General features: G+C 41.2%; 1 protein-coding gene across 1 annotated transcript in view; it reads right to left on the bottom strand.

Moving 5' to 3' along the window:
- Positions 1 to 13,859, bottom strand: part of Mpp4 (membrane protein, palmitoylated 4 (MAGUK p55 subfamily member 4)) — a 37,578-nt gene that overhangs the window by 18,068 nt on the left and 5,651 nt on the right. The window contains exons 4-12 of the mRNA XM_013037757.1: positions 13,571 to 13,651; positions 12,290 to 12,421; positions 10,604 to 10,685; positions 8,964 to 9,049; positions 7,351 to 7,422; positions 6,767 to 6,963; positions 6,161 to 6,225; positions 3,183 to 3,200; positions 2,150 to 2,188 (exon numbers count right to left, since the gene is read on the bottom strand). Coding sequence (XP_012893211.1) covers positions 2,150 to 2,188; positions 3,183 to 3,200; positions 6,161 to 6,225; positions 6,767 to 6,963; positions 7,351 to 7,422; positions 8,964 to 9,049; positions 10,604 to 10,685; positions 12,290 to 12,421; positions 13,571 to 13,651 — 772 coding nt within the window. The remainder of the gene's footprint in view (positions 1 to 2,149; positions 2,189 to 3,182; positions 3,201 to 6,160; positions 6,226 to 6,766; positions 6,964 to 7,350; positions 7,423 to 8,963; positions 9,050 to 10,603; positions 10,686 to 12,289; positions 12,422 to 13,570; positions 13,652 to 13,859) is intronic.

Below are 13,859 nucleotides of genomic sequence, written 5' to 3' on the forward strand. Positions count from 1 at the left end.
GGCCCAAAGTTCAAGCCCCATGACCGACAAAAACAAAAAACAAAACAAAAAAAAGGCAAGAGAGAATAAGGAACTAGAATTTACACGGACCAACTTGAAATATATAGGGATTATTATGTTTATCCACATACACATCCTTTTATCAGGCAACATTGTATCTAAGCATTGCTCACATGTGTTAAATGATATATTTATAAAGCTATTTAATAGCACTTCTTATAAATAATTGGACATAATCATATGTCCACAAGTTGGCTTTTTTTTTAACGTAAAAGAATCATTTTCAAGATATGTAATTAAAAGGCCAGGAACAGAATAGTGTATATAGTACAGATCAAAAGGTATATGCTTTCATGTTTGGGGACAAAAAGTTCGAGGTGCATCATTGTTTTTGTATGCAGAGAATATGTCTGGCGGGATACGAGGAGACAGAAGACATTTGTTGGTTCCAAAGAGAAAATTGAAGGACCAGTGATGTGACTCAATGATAAAGCCTTCATGCTGGAGACCCTGGGTTGAATCCCCAATACAAAAAAAAAGGAAAACAAGGAAATAGACGAACTTGAATATGCTTTAGTAGTTTTCAAATTTTGAAACATGCAAACATGTTGTTCAATAACATTTCAATTAAAATTTTAAAAAGGGAATATTTCCCAAAGTTTTAACAACTAGAATCCATGCTTAGTAAAATAAACATATTAGAATTTTTCTGCAATTGTTCTGGAAAAATCTATGTGAATCTTTGAAATAATTCTTTGATCTGTAGAAACTAGACCAGCAACTAAAGTCAAGAAAAATTTCATTTGTCAAGCTAACATCTGTGCAACTGCTTTCCCTGATACACAGATTCCTTTGATTCCTCCCTTTGGCGGTATTAAGGATTGAACTCAGAACCTTTTACTTGTTAATCAGGTACCCTGCCATTTGAACCTTGTTCCCTAGTCCTTTTCCTTTTAGTCGGTTTTTCAGATAGGGTCTCACACTTTTGCCCAGGTAGTCCTCACACTATGATCTTTCTGCCTCTGCCTCATGAGTAGCTGAGATGATAGACTAACACTACTATACTTGGATTACTTTTGAGAAAGCATCTCTAACTTTTTCCTGGACTGACCTTTAACTGTAATTCTCCTATCTCTTCTTCACAAGTAGCTAGGATTACAGGTATACACCATCATTCCCAATTTGTTCCTAATGACCCTTCTTCCTACTCTTCCTCCTTCCTCTCCTCCTACTCTTCTTCCTGTTCTTCCTCTTCCTTTTCTGTGGTATTGGGGGTTGTATCTAGGGCCTTGAGCTTGCAAGGTACACACAAAAATCACTTGAACCATGCCGTTAGCCATTTTTTTCCATTGGTTATTTTTGAGGTAGGATCTTACTTCATGCCTGGGCCAACCTGGGCTTTGATTTTCCCACTTGTGCCTCCCTGTGTCACCAGGGATGTGCTTCTCCCATAGCTGGGATATCAGCCACGTGCAACTATGTTCAGTCATTGAGAGAGATGGAGTTTCAAGAGCTTTTGCCCCAGCTGGCCTCCAATTATGATCCTCCATCTCCATCTCCCAAGTAAGATTACAGGCTTGAGTCACCAGCTTCCTAGTGAAACTTGATCTAATTGTAGTATCACCATAAATTTGAAAACAAAAGGCCTTTTTTTCTAATTCACAAAAGAAATTTAAATACTGAAATATTAAAAGTTTTCATATATTTCTCAAAAATTTGGAACCTACTACCATCTATCTTTACTAAAAATCTACCAGAAGATTGCACCAAACTTAACATTAAAATACTGATATATTTTGGCATAACACTATTCTCTACTGTTCCACAAGGAGTACAAGGGTTTCAGGTGAGCACCATCTGAAACACTGATTATTGTAAATTGTTTCTAGATCTTTTACAAGAGGCTATTTTCTAGAATATTTTCCTAGGCTAGCCTAGGAGCACTTCTCCAGCTGTACGTCTCTTTGCAAATGCACACTCACGGCGAAAGGCATGTTATGGTTAGGGGAAGGGGCAAAGAGGGTATTTTGCATATTTCTTCGAGGAAGGGCCTGTGGTCTCTTTGTACACCTCTGCTTCTGATAATCGATAGCTGAGGAGCATCATAGTTCTCATGGTCATAGGTAAGTCAATGTGGAGGAAAAGTTACCTGCTTCCACACATTTCTCATCAATTTTCATGTCATCTTCTATAAAAGAGCATAGAAAGGTAGAAGTTAGAGCTTAACATAAAAGTTATGTCCATTATAAGATAAAGTGGTTAAAACTTAAACAGCAATAGGCAGCCAGGCAGGGAGGTGCACACTTGTAATCCTAGCACTTGAGAAGCTAAGCAAAGGGATCACAGCTTCAGGCCAGCCTGGGCTGCATATTATCACAGTTTTAGGCCAGCCTGGGCTGCATATTAAGACCCTATCTCAAAAACCAAACAAAAGCACAAAAAGAAAAAAGAATTTTCAAGGCTAGACAAATTCAGTATCTGTAAATGTGACTATAAATCATACCTACCACAGAGTATAGGATTCACTGGGATAATGCCTGGAAAGCTCATATGGTAACTGTTCAATAATTGTTAACTGGCTTAACCTGTAGCTGAGAACCTGACCCTCTCTACCTCCTTCGGATCCCATATCTGACATTACATATCTACGTCATACTGCTCCTAGTCTTGGGGGACATGGGCAGGTGCTCATATAATTGACCAGTTTTTAAAAGTCAATCTGTAAGTCTGTTCTCCCTTTCTAGGTTGAAAGATGAGGTAAAGATGACAACTAAGGGCATTGTTGCTCTCTCTTCTCACTCCTCTGCAAAGATACCTGGCTTTGAGAGACAGAGAGAGAGAGAGAGAAAGAGAAAGAGAGAGGGAGGGAGGGAGGGAGGGAGAGTGAGAGAGAGATTGTGACCATAATGTACCATTCAGATTGTTGGGTATGGAGATAAAGGAGAGGGAAGAGATGATAGCCCAATTTAACCCTTAACACAGGGTTCATCAGACTGAGGGAACACTTAACTCTAGAATACATTACCTGAAATATTTTACAAACATTTTTACCTTTGCCAAACCCTACCTTTTCTACCATAATGTGGAAATAATAACATCTATTTCCTTATGGTGTTTTTTAAAAAAATGTATGAAGTAGTTGAAATAAAATACCTGATGAGATTCTGAATACCATTTCTTACCTTCTTCCATAGAAATCACTGGATACAGACAAATCATTGCAGCAGGAAGAAAATATGAATTGTACAGATAATTAATGCCCTCACGTTTCTTTCAGAGTAAAATACAGTAAGAAAAAGCAAAGTGTCGGAGCTGGAAATGTGGCTTAGTGGTAGAGTGCTTGCCCAACATGCATGAAACCCTGGGTTCCATTCCTTAACACCACATAAACAGAAAAAGCCAGAAGTGGAGCTTTGGCTCAAGCAGTAGAGTGCAAGCCCTGAGCAAAAGAAGCTTAGGGACAGTGCCCAGGCCCTGAGTTCAAGCTCCAGGACTGGCAAAAAGAAAAAGGGGGTAACAATGCTCAACAAGAAATATACTCTCTACATTACTCATGTAACTGTAACCCTTCTGTACAGCATCTTTACAATAAAATAAAATTTTAAAAAAGTGTCAACATTATTAAAATTAATATTCTAAAAAAACAGTGAAGATTTAGTAAAAATGCTCACTGGAAACCCTATAGAAACGAATGCATCTGTGAGGCTGGCTGGAAATGGGCATTTGCTTGCGGCTGGCAAATGCACATCTTCCATCCCAGTCAGCTCTGTGAGGATTCGGCTCTACTCATTTCTCAATTAATGCACAGTTCAGTAAATTTTAGAACCTCAAGTCTTGAATGGAGGGAAGAAAGGAAAAGAGAGAGGAAGAGAGGAAGGTAGGACGAGAGGGTGTAGAAAGAGAGGGAGGTAGGAAGAAAGGAGATAGGAAGAGAGGAGGTAGAGACAATCACAACCACAAGAATTTTCAGTAAAAATCTTTTTTTTTTTACTAATCATCTGTAAATACAAGTCTCAAAATTTTCAAAATCTCTTGATTAGTAAAATTGCTTAAACTTCTTGATGCAGTACCTGGAGCCTGACATTTGCTTCCCCTACTCTAAGAATTAAGCAGAGGAGAAAGATACAAAACAACCTTTTAGGATATTTGTTGCAGCATCATCCACAACAATTATAAGGAATTGATCCAGTAGTTTTCAAAATGATCATGCTCCATAAGAAACATTCCCTGTGAAAGTGATCCTTTAATTCTGTGGTCCCACTCCAGGGGTACCCAGAAACAGGAAAGTCAGTAAGAGGACAGTAAAGAAGTGATGCAAACTACTTTCAGTATGAACTTTCCAAAAAGCCGAACAAATCACATGTAGGAGCCAGATATGGGGGTACATGTCTTTAATCCCAGCATTTGGGAGACAAAAGCAGGAGGATCGTGAATGTAAAGTTATCCTACATTACATGGCATGATTGTCTCAGAAAACAAAACAAAACAAATTTTTAAAAATCTGAGAAGAGGGCTGGGAAGGTGGCTCAGTGGTAGAGTCCTTGCCTTGCATGCCCGAGGCCCTGGGTTTGATTCCTCAGCACCACATAAGCAAAAAGAAAAAAGCCAGAAGTGGCTCTGTGGCTCAAGTGGTAGAGGGCTAGCCTTGAACTGAAGAGCTGATGGACAGTGCCCAGGCCCAGAGTTCAGGCCCCACAACTGGACCCCCCTCCAAAAAAACTCTGAGTAGACAAGAATACCTTCTTTAAAAGTTTCTGTGATTTTTGTCATATCTCTGCAACACAAAAATAAAACTTTTACACTGAAGAAGTGTGAAATCCTAAGGTGGGTGAGGACGTGATGCCATGAGCAAGTCTGTGACACTGGTGGTGTTTCTACTTTAATACCCTTTTGTTAACAGCTAAGTAAAGCAGATGCTCTTAAGAGAAGATGCCTTGCAGGGCATTTTTCTTTTGGTTTCAACTAAATACGTTTTTGAGAAAAAGAAAGGAAACTTTCCCAGAAGTGTTCCTGTCCACCATCATATTGATACAAGCTGAGCATGCCCACAGGGTTCTTGTCTACCATTTTGACCTTTCAAATATTGCTCATGGTCTTGAGCTAAACATGCAGTGAATGCGGTCTTTCTTTCTTCCTTCCTTTCTTTCTTTTCTTGTCATGGGACCTAACTCTGGGCCCGGGCGCTGTCCTCAGCTCTTCAGCTCAAGGCTAGCACTCTAACACTTGAGCCACAGTGCCACTTCCAGCTTCTTCTGTTTATGTGGTGCTGAGGAATGGAACCCAGGGCCTCATGCGTGCATGGCAAGCACTCTACTACTGAGCCACCTTCCCAGCCCCAATGTCATCTTTTTAAAATTATGATTTAAACTGAGCATGCTCACTAATGCATTTTCTAACTGAATATAATGGAGGGCATACTACCACCCATAAAATTCTTTCCTATGTGAAGGGCTACAGAATCCCAGAGTAAAACTGGGATCCTGTAGGAGTATAACCAGAATAACCCATTCTTTTCTTGTCTGCTGTAGGGAATAAATCTTTCTCCATTCTTTCATCTTCTGGTTGTGCTTATTGGCTTTGCATTCACTCAGCCCAGTGAGTTTGCTTATTCTCCTCTTCTGATGTCTCTTTGGCCTTCACTCCTATTCAGGGTCTGCTTGAATGCCATTTCTAAAGGGGTCACATCCTACCTCAGCCATTGTCTCCCACTGTCACATCAGCCTTTATTAAGGAGTTTACAGGCATTTGACACCATGGGCCTCTTTACTAACAGCTCTCCTCCTGTTAGTGGAATATTATTATCTACCACTCAAACTACATGCACTAAATAACAATTCAATCCCATTCTTATTCATCAAATCACTCTGATCAGTGTGAAACTAATCTAAGTCAATAGAACTCAGCTGAAGGCTTGTGCGAAACTAACGGAAGACACCTGAAGGGCTTTAAGTTGAGGAAGGATGACTTAAGCTGTCACCAACAAAGAACTTTTAGGTTTTCACAATCTGAAAATTCTTCTCTATCCAGAGGAATGAATGTGTAATATCTGAGATTACTAGGGGGCAGTGGGGACATTTAGAGTTCTGTCTCAGGCAGGAATCCAGGGAGTAGCTTCCCTGGGTACTCATGCTGGGTTTGGAATCACCACATGGATACTTACATAGGGTGGATTTGTGGCAGGTATGAGGCTGATTGGGTTGAGACCACCAGAATTCCCGCTGCTTCCTAGGCAAAAGAAAGCAGTGATTTGATGACATCTTTAGAACCCATGCTCTCACTAGACCAATTTCAGGCCTACCCTGACTGTAATTAACACAGATGTGAGAAGGGATGCCAGGCCTGTCTCAGCTGGCTCCAGCACCCCGCTGTGCTAGAGGGAAAAGGGTCCTGGGCTTCACTGCCATTTCTCTCTCCCTTAATAGCTGCCACTTTGAATATCATCCTCTACTGTTCCCGGCTTCTCTCATGCTTTCAACACTACTCGATTGTAAATCTTGGAAATACCTGTCCTGGTTTCTTAGAACCTTGACCTCCTCTCCCACCATCGGTGATCTTCTCTCATCTTACCTCAGCCACTGTCTTCCACTCTAACACCCCACACCTGTGCAGGGAGAATACTGTAATTGATCCATGATTTCAACTCCTAACAAGTCCTTTTCCTACCAATACCTTCCGTCTTCCTAACCTCAACTATCTGAGAAACCTGTTACCTTCACTAATAGAAGTATGATGGTCCATGTATTTTTGCCGGGATGCCCAAACTTACCTCTTCAGAAGGTGGGTAGAAGGGATCAACCCAGCACAGGTAGCAAGATCTGAGATTTTCCGAGCCTGCCACCAGAGGGCATCATTCTGGTCCACAATCTGGAGGATGTCCCCCTTCTGGAAAGGCAATCCAGCATCCATGCAGGGGATGTCAGGATCCTCCTGGGGCCAGTAATCCATCATGGCACGAACGTGAACCTGAGGACAGATGCATAATGATGCCAAGAGAAGAAATTTGCTTGTAGGTGTCACGACTTCAAACCATTGTTCCCACCCCTCCACTTACTGCTTCTATCATTCCTCCCTACCCTCACCACCATGAGTGAAAAGTTTATGGGAGACTAGGATCTCCTAGCACTGAAATGTTTGTGCTAAAACTTTCAGCATGTTTGATGTTGCTTCTTGACTTGGTGGTATCCCATATGGCTCCTTTTAGTATGTTCCCTTGTTTTTGTCTCTTCGGTCATTGGTATTAAACACATGTTCAAAACAGCATAGAGAATCAGATGATTACACATCACATTTAGTCACTGTCATCATTAGGGGATTCATGTGTACAGCGTGAAGGACACAATCAAATCTTACCATCTTCTGGCTATTCAAAGGAGGGTCAGACACTGGAACCACCTTGAACATAATTGTGCCACAAGACATAGCCTAGAAAATGACATCATGGGGGAGGGTGAATTAGCAGAGTTACTGGGATTTGGTAGATAAGAGTTATAAATGAATGTCCAGGTCTAAATAGTTGACTTTAATAGTACTCTGTCACACTCCACACTGAGCAACAGACATTAGAAAGTAATGTAACTCTGTGTCTGCACTGGTCATTTGTTATTAAAATCCACACTGAGGATCGTTTCTCCCCAGGAGCTTTCACATCAGAAATGCTTCACTCAGCAAGGCCTTCTTCCCACAGGTCACTCATCTTCTGATTCTTCTTCCTCTTTCTCTTCTTTCCTCACCCCTCACTCCAAAGGCATTTCCTGCACCAGGTGTTCCAGTCTTTGGGGAAAATGGGGGGGCACAAGTCTTCTAGAAGAATTGACAAGCTTTCAAACTAATGGTGGAAATAAGGTGGAGTTGGGAGAGATGGAGAGAACAAAGCAAAGAAGGGGTAATACTGATGAAGACGTATTATACTCATAAATTGATATATTGAATTAAAACTCCTTCATATAACTACTTAAATAATAACAATAACAACAATAATAATAATTTTTAAAAGAGGGAAACCTCTTGAGCTGACAGGACAAAAGAAAACCTCCTAGCCTGATACAGAAGGTAAGAGTCCCCTTGTTAACTTCATTGTGACAGGTATCAAAACTCTAGAGAATAAAAAGACTCCATTCTTACTTGGGCCCAGGAGAGGCATGTATATCTGTGATTTATAGTAAAGCCCATTTGTAGGGACTTTGCATACCACACTGAATGCCACATAGAATCATGCCACACAGAATCTTGCAGCAGTAGCTTGTAACTGATTCCTTATGGTTCACTCATTACCTTGGTCAGTTTCCAAGCCATTATTGTAAAAGCCTAGAGGCCATGCACTAAGTTTGAGAACTACTGGGCTACTTAATGTATATAATCCATTTCAGATCCCATACTTGAGGTATGCATAGAGAAGATAGGTGTGGTTGTGTTGTATGACTCCTAATAGTTGAACTGTGATTCAAGGAATGGGCTCAGGTGGGGTATGGACCTTAAGATGGACCAAAGGCCCATGGGACCTGGCTACAAATCTCTCACCCTAACCACCAAGGAACCCAGAGATAGGGCCAAGCAAGGATGTCTCCTCCTATATATTGCCATCAGTCACTCATTCTCCTTCCAAGCTCTCCTGGAGGACGATGGTAAACAGATCAGACTGTATAAAAACATTAGGGGAACAAAGGTTGGTTTGCTCAGGTTGAGACTTTCCTCCAAACCTCATTCTGCCTAATCAGGCTGTTTCCATTGAACTCTAAGGGGATAAGAATGGGGTCCAGAAGATTTTCCTGAGGAGAATCTTGGAGGAGGATATTTCCCAGGAGGGCCGGAGTTTCTAGGGGATAAAGGAGGATGATCAATAAGCTATATGGCAACAGACAAGAAATAGGGACCAGAAGTAGAAAGCTTCCCATTGCAGAAGGCACATACCAAAGCCTAACCATCTCACTGAGGCCAGATCAGAAAAATACAGAGAAAAGAGTTACCAGAATGTGGATCACTTGCTCAGGGTCCAGTCCCTCAACTGAAACTCCATTCACCTCCACCAGTTTGTCTCCAGCATACAGCAGCCCTAGGCAACAGGAACACAAAATGACAAAGAATCCAAAGAAAACAGATGTCTCTATCCCAATAGATGTTTAACAAACTCACTAACATAAACATGTTTCAACTTACACCACCACAGAAATTGACTAATGTTCCATTTACCTCTTTACCAATACCAGTGGTAATATTTTTTTTGGGGGGGTCTGGTCGTGGGGCCGGAACTCTGGGCCTGGGCGCTGTCCCTCAGCTCTTCAGCTCAAGGCTAGCGTTCTACCACTTGAGCCACAGCACCACTTCTGGCTTTTCTTTTTGCTTATGTGGTGCTGAGGAATCGAACCCAGGGCCTCATGCATGCGAGGCAAGCACTCTACCACTGAGCCACCTTCCCAGCCCTCAGTGGTGATATTTTTGTTTTAGCTAATAGGATATAAAATAAACCACAACATTGGTAAGAAGACAACACTAAAAATTAAGATGTCAGAGTTGAGAGTAAATGATAAGTAAAAGTGAAAAAGTGGGAAAGTATTCTTAAAAATCAAAATTGTAGAGAAAGTTGAGGCATAGATGAAGCCTTGAATTTGAGGGTGGGTTTTGGTAAAAGGTACAAAAATACAGTTCTATAGAAGGAAATAATTGCTTTAATATGCTATAACACAGTACAACAATTTTCTGTATTTTACTTAGAAACCTAGAAAAGAGGAACTCAACATTTCTCAATACAAAGAAATGATAAATGTATAAGGTGATGGAATGCTTATTTACCAGATCTGATCATTATACATTATATATGTGAACTGAACTGTCACATTGTACTCCATTAGTATGCATAATCACTATGTGTCAGATTTTCACGCATGTAAAAATGATGAAGCCTTAAAAAATAAGAAGTAAGATATGGGAGGTGTCGGGGAGGTGACCTGAGAAGCAGAGTAGTGTCTTGAACAGAAACGAAGGGTGATGAAAACATCATGGAAGGTGTCACCAGCATTCAATGGGTTGAGAACTCAAAATAAACCTAACAGTGAAGGAAGGCCAAGACACTTGGCAATTAGGAATTCCTTAATATTTGCTGAAAGGGTTATGGGGTTATTGGCTATGTGCAAGTTGCAAGGACATGAGGTGGAGGTATAGAAGCACTCATTTCAGAAGCACGGCAGTAAAAGGAGGAAAGTTTGCTTAACTGGTGGAAAGAGCAAGCAAACAACATTTCAAGATGGGGAAGAATTATGCCTTTCGGAAAGCCAAAAGGTCAAAAGGCTAGGAACATAGAATCAGGTCCTAGAATCTTGATTTGTGAGTCTCGGGTTCCTCATCTGTAACATAATACAGTAAGACTTAGCTTGTAGCTTGCCATGAGAATGTTGAGAGAAAGTTAATATGGTGCCAGAATGAGAGAGTCTAAATGGGAGAGTCTAAATGAAGGAAGGGAGCAAAATTTCCCTGGAATATGTGTCCTACTTTCTTTACTGCTTTAATCAAGCAAAAGCCCTGCCCTAGGTCAGAGAAGGGGTTCTTTGGAAAGAAGACCACACAACTGAGCATCTTCTGATTACACTTGCACTGTGTTGTTCCAGCTTACCACTCCTCTCCACCAGCCCTCCATGGATGACCCTGGCCACCAGGATGTCTCCTGTCATTTCATGGCGTTTGATGGTAGCTCCCTGGAGAAAGAACACAATGGGGTTTTTCTTTCACCTGACTATGTTTCTGGAGGTTTCTCTCAATCAAGACATATCTGATCTTTCAGACAGGGATATGTATACCAACCAAGGAGAGAGAAGCCACACAGTGCCCTGTGGTCTGTCCACATAACATTAAAAAGGAAAGGTTTGACTTTGGCTCTTTGAGGTCTCCATACAACCACATGGATAAATATTTAGATTCTTCTAAAGATAAAGCAAGCTCCCATGATTACAATGTAATTACAAAGTCTATTCTTAGAAAACCAAATCAGTGGCTTACTTAGCTTCCTATTAGTGGAGGAAGAGAAATGAGGCAAGTACATTGGAATTAATATATGTATATATCAGAAAGCCAAATAATAAAATAAAAATGTATCTTATTTCCCAGACAATAATTTTGTCATGTTTTTCAAAGAAGAAAAGCACTAAGCAGAAATGTTTCTATAGCAAAAATATTAAACAATACACTGGTTTGAAACCACAGGCAAAATCATAGTTTACTGTACCATTACTGTATTATCACTATGTGTGACCATAGATAGGAACACTGCCCAAAGCAGGGTGCAGGTGGTTCATGCCTGTATAGCTACTCAGGAGCCTGAGATCTGAGAGTTGCAGTTAAAAGTCTGTTAGAGGGGCTGGGAAGGTGGCTCAGTGGTAGAGCGCTTGCCTTGCATGCCTGAGGCCCTGGGTTCGATTCCTCAGCACCACATAAGCAAAAAGAGCTGGAAGTGGTGCTGTGGCTCAAGTGGTAGAGCGCTAGCCTTGAGCTGAAGAGTTGAGGGACAGTGCCCAGGCCCAGAGTTCAGGCCCCACAACCGGACCCCAAAAAAAAAAGTCTGTTAGAGCAGAAAAGTCTATGAGACTCTTCTCTCTAATTAAGCTCCAAGGAAGTTGGAAGTAGAGTTGTGGCTCAAATGGTAGAATGCTAGCCTTAAGCACAAAAAGTTCAGAGACATCAGCCAATCCCTGAGTTCAAGTCGCAGGACTAGCATACACACACACACACACACACACACACACACACACACACACACACACACACACACACAAGTTAATAGATATAAATTTATCTCACAATTAGCCCCTGTATAATTCTAAACAAAAAGACAAAATATAGCCCAGTGCTGGTGGTTCATGCCTGTAATTCTAGCTATTCAGAAGGCTGAGATCTGAAGATCAGGCAGCAAAGTGTGTGAAACTTTTATCTCCAGTTAATCACCAGAAAACCAGAAGTAGAGCTGTGGATCAAGTGCTAGAGCACTAGCATTGAGCATAAAAGCTCAGGGACAGGGCTGGAAACGTGGCTTAGTGGTACAGTACTTGCTTAACATGCATGAAGCCCTAGTTTCAATTCCTCAGTAAACAAAAAGAGTGGGAAATGGCACTCTGGCTCAAGTAGTAAACTGCTAGGCTCGAGCAAAAGAAGCTCAGAGGCAGTTCCCAGGCACTGCGTTTAAGCCCCAGAACTGGCAAAAAGAAAAAAAAAAAAAAAGCTCAGGGACAGCGCCCAGGTCCTGAATTCAAACCTAAAACCAACAAAAAATAAATAAATAAAATAAAAGACAAAATTATTTCCTTACCAGAGGCTGTTGGTTTTTCACCAAGCACACAATCTTCATTGCCTCCTCACTCTCTGGGATATTTTCTGGCAGTGGGGGAAGAAGGGGTTCAAAGTCTTTCTGAGCTACTGTGTCATGGGCACTGAGCAAGGCCTGGGAACAGGGAAGAAAAAGTCACACATGGGAAATATACATAGAAAATAGTAACTCAACACTATCCAAGACATCAAGACCCTTTTTACCAATCTCAGGATCAGTCTACAGCCCTGCCTGAGAGTGCTGTACAGGATTCAATTGGAACGCAAAGAAAATTCTCTAATTTGCAGATACTGCTGAGGACATTTGATAACCAATAGCGATCCATGGCCTATCAATTCTACTCTTCCAAATGGAGCCCTTCTCTTAGAGTTCTAATTTGTTGATGAATTAACCCCTATGAGGTTGTTTGTGTTTGTTTGAAGGTTTGGTTGGTATTTTGTTTGTTTTCGTGACTGGGTCTCATTATGTAGCTCAGGCGGGCTTTTGCTTCCAAGCTCTGAGTTTGGAAATGGAGAGTATGAAGGAGGGTAAATATGGTAGAAGTACTTCATAGGTAGGGTTGCAGGAAGATTTAAAATGGCTCTGTAGTTGGTAAGTCTACTGTGCAATGAAATGTCATTCACACAGCACCTCACAGGAGTTAATCGTCACACTGTGTATTCCAAATGCCTTTTCACACTGGATCTAAAATTCAAAGTATTCCCCAGTTGGAAAGAAATTATAGAAATCAATTCTCTTTTAACTGACCTGATGATCCTCTAGAATTTGTGCTGGAAGCTAGGCACAATGAAAAGTTCTAGATGCTTCCCCATAAATTTGGTAAACTTGGCTCCATGGTTGATAGCATTGAGCCAGTCACATGGGAAACCCATGGTTTCAAATATAATCTGTTGGCCACCTGTGTACAGTGATAAAGCATCTGTTCAGAAAGCACATTTTCTCTCACATATACTCATTCTTCCCAACTCTGACTAAGAAGTGCCTGATGGACATTTTTTTTTTTTTGTCGGTCGTGGGGCTTGAACTCTGGGCCTGGGTGCTGTCCCTCAGCTCTTCAGCTCAAGGCGAGGGCTCTACCACTTGAGCTACAGCGCCACTTCCGGTTTTCTGGTGGTTTATTGGAGATATGAGTCTCACGGTCTCTCCTGCCCGGGCTGGCTTTGAACCGTGATCCTCAGATCTCAGCCTCCTGAGTAGCTAGGATTACAGGCATGAGCCACCAGTGCCTGGCAACATTTCTTGTCTATGTCACCAAGAACTTGCCTTGTAGTGTGGGGCCTGGAGAATTTGTCTCAGCTCTTGGATCTCAGGGCTTTGAGGGGCTTCACATAACAGCTCCACAACCTGATTCATGGACAAGAAAATATAATACAATTTTAATTCAAGATCTTTGTTTCTGTATGTATGTGTGAAATATCACGGTAAAAACCCTTTGTACAATTAATGTACACTTAAAAATGAATGACGGGAATGTAAAACAGGTTCTGTTCTAGTGAGTAGACAGGAGGAAAACAAAGTTAAGGTGAGTGAACATGGTAAAAGTACTTTATAA

This window comes from Dipodomys ordii, unplaced genomic scaffold (genome assembly GCF_000151885.1).
Source record: "Dipodomys ordii isolate 6190 unplaced genomic scaffold, Dord_2.0 Scaffold1, whole genome shotgun sequence".
Lineage (NCBI taxonomy): Eukaryota > Metazoa > Chordata > Mammalia > Rodentia > Heteromyidae > Dipodomys > Dipodomys ordii.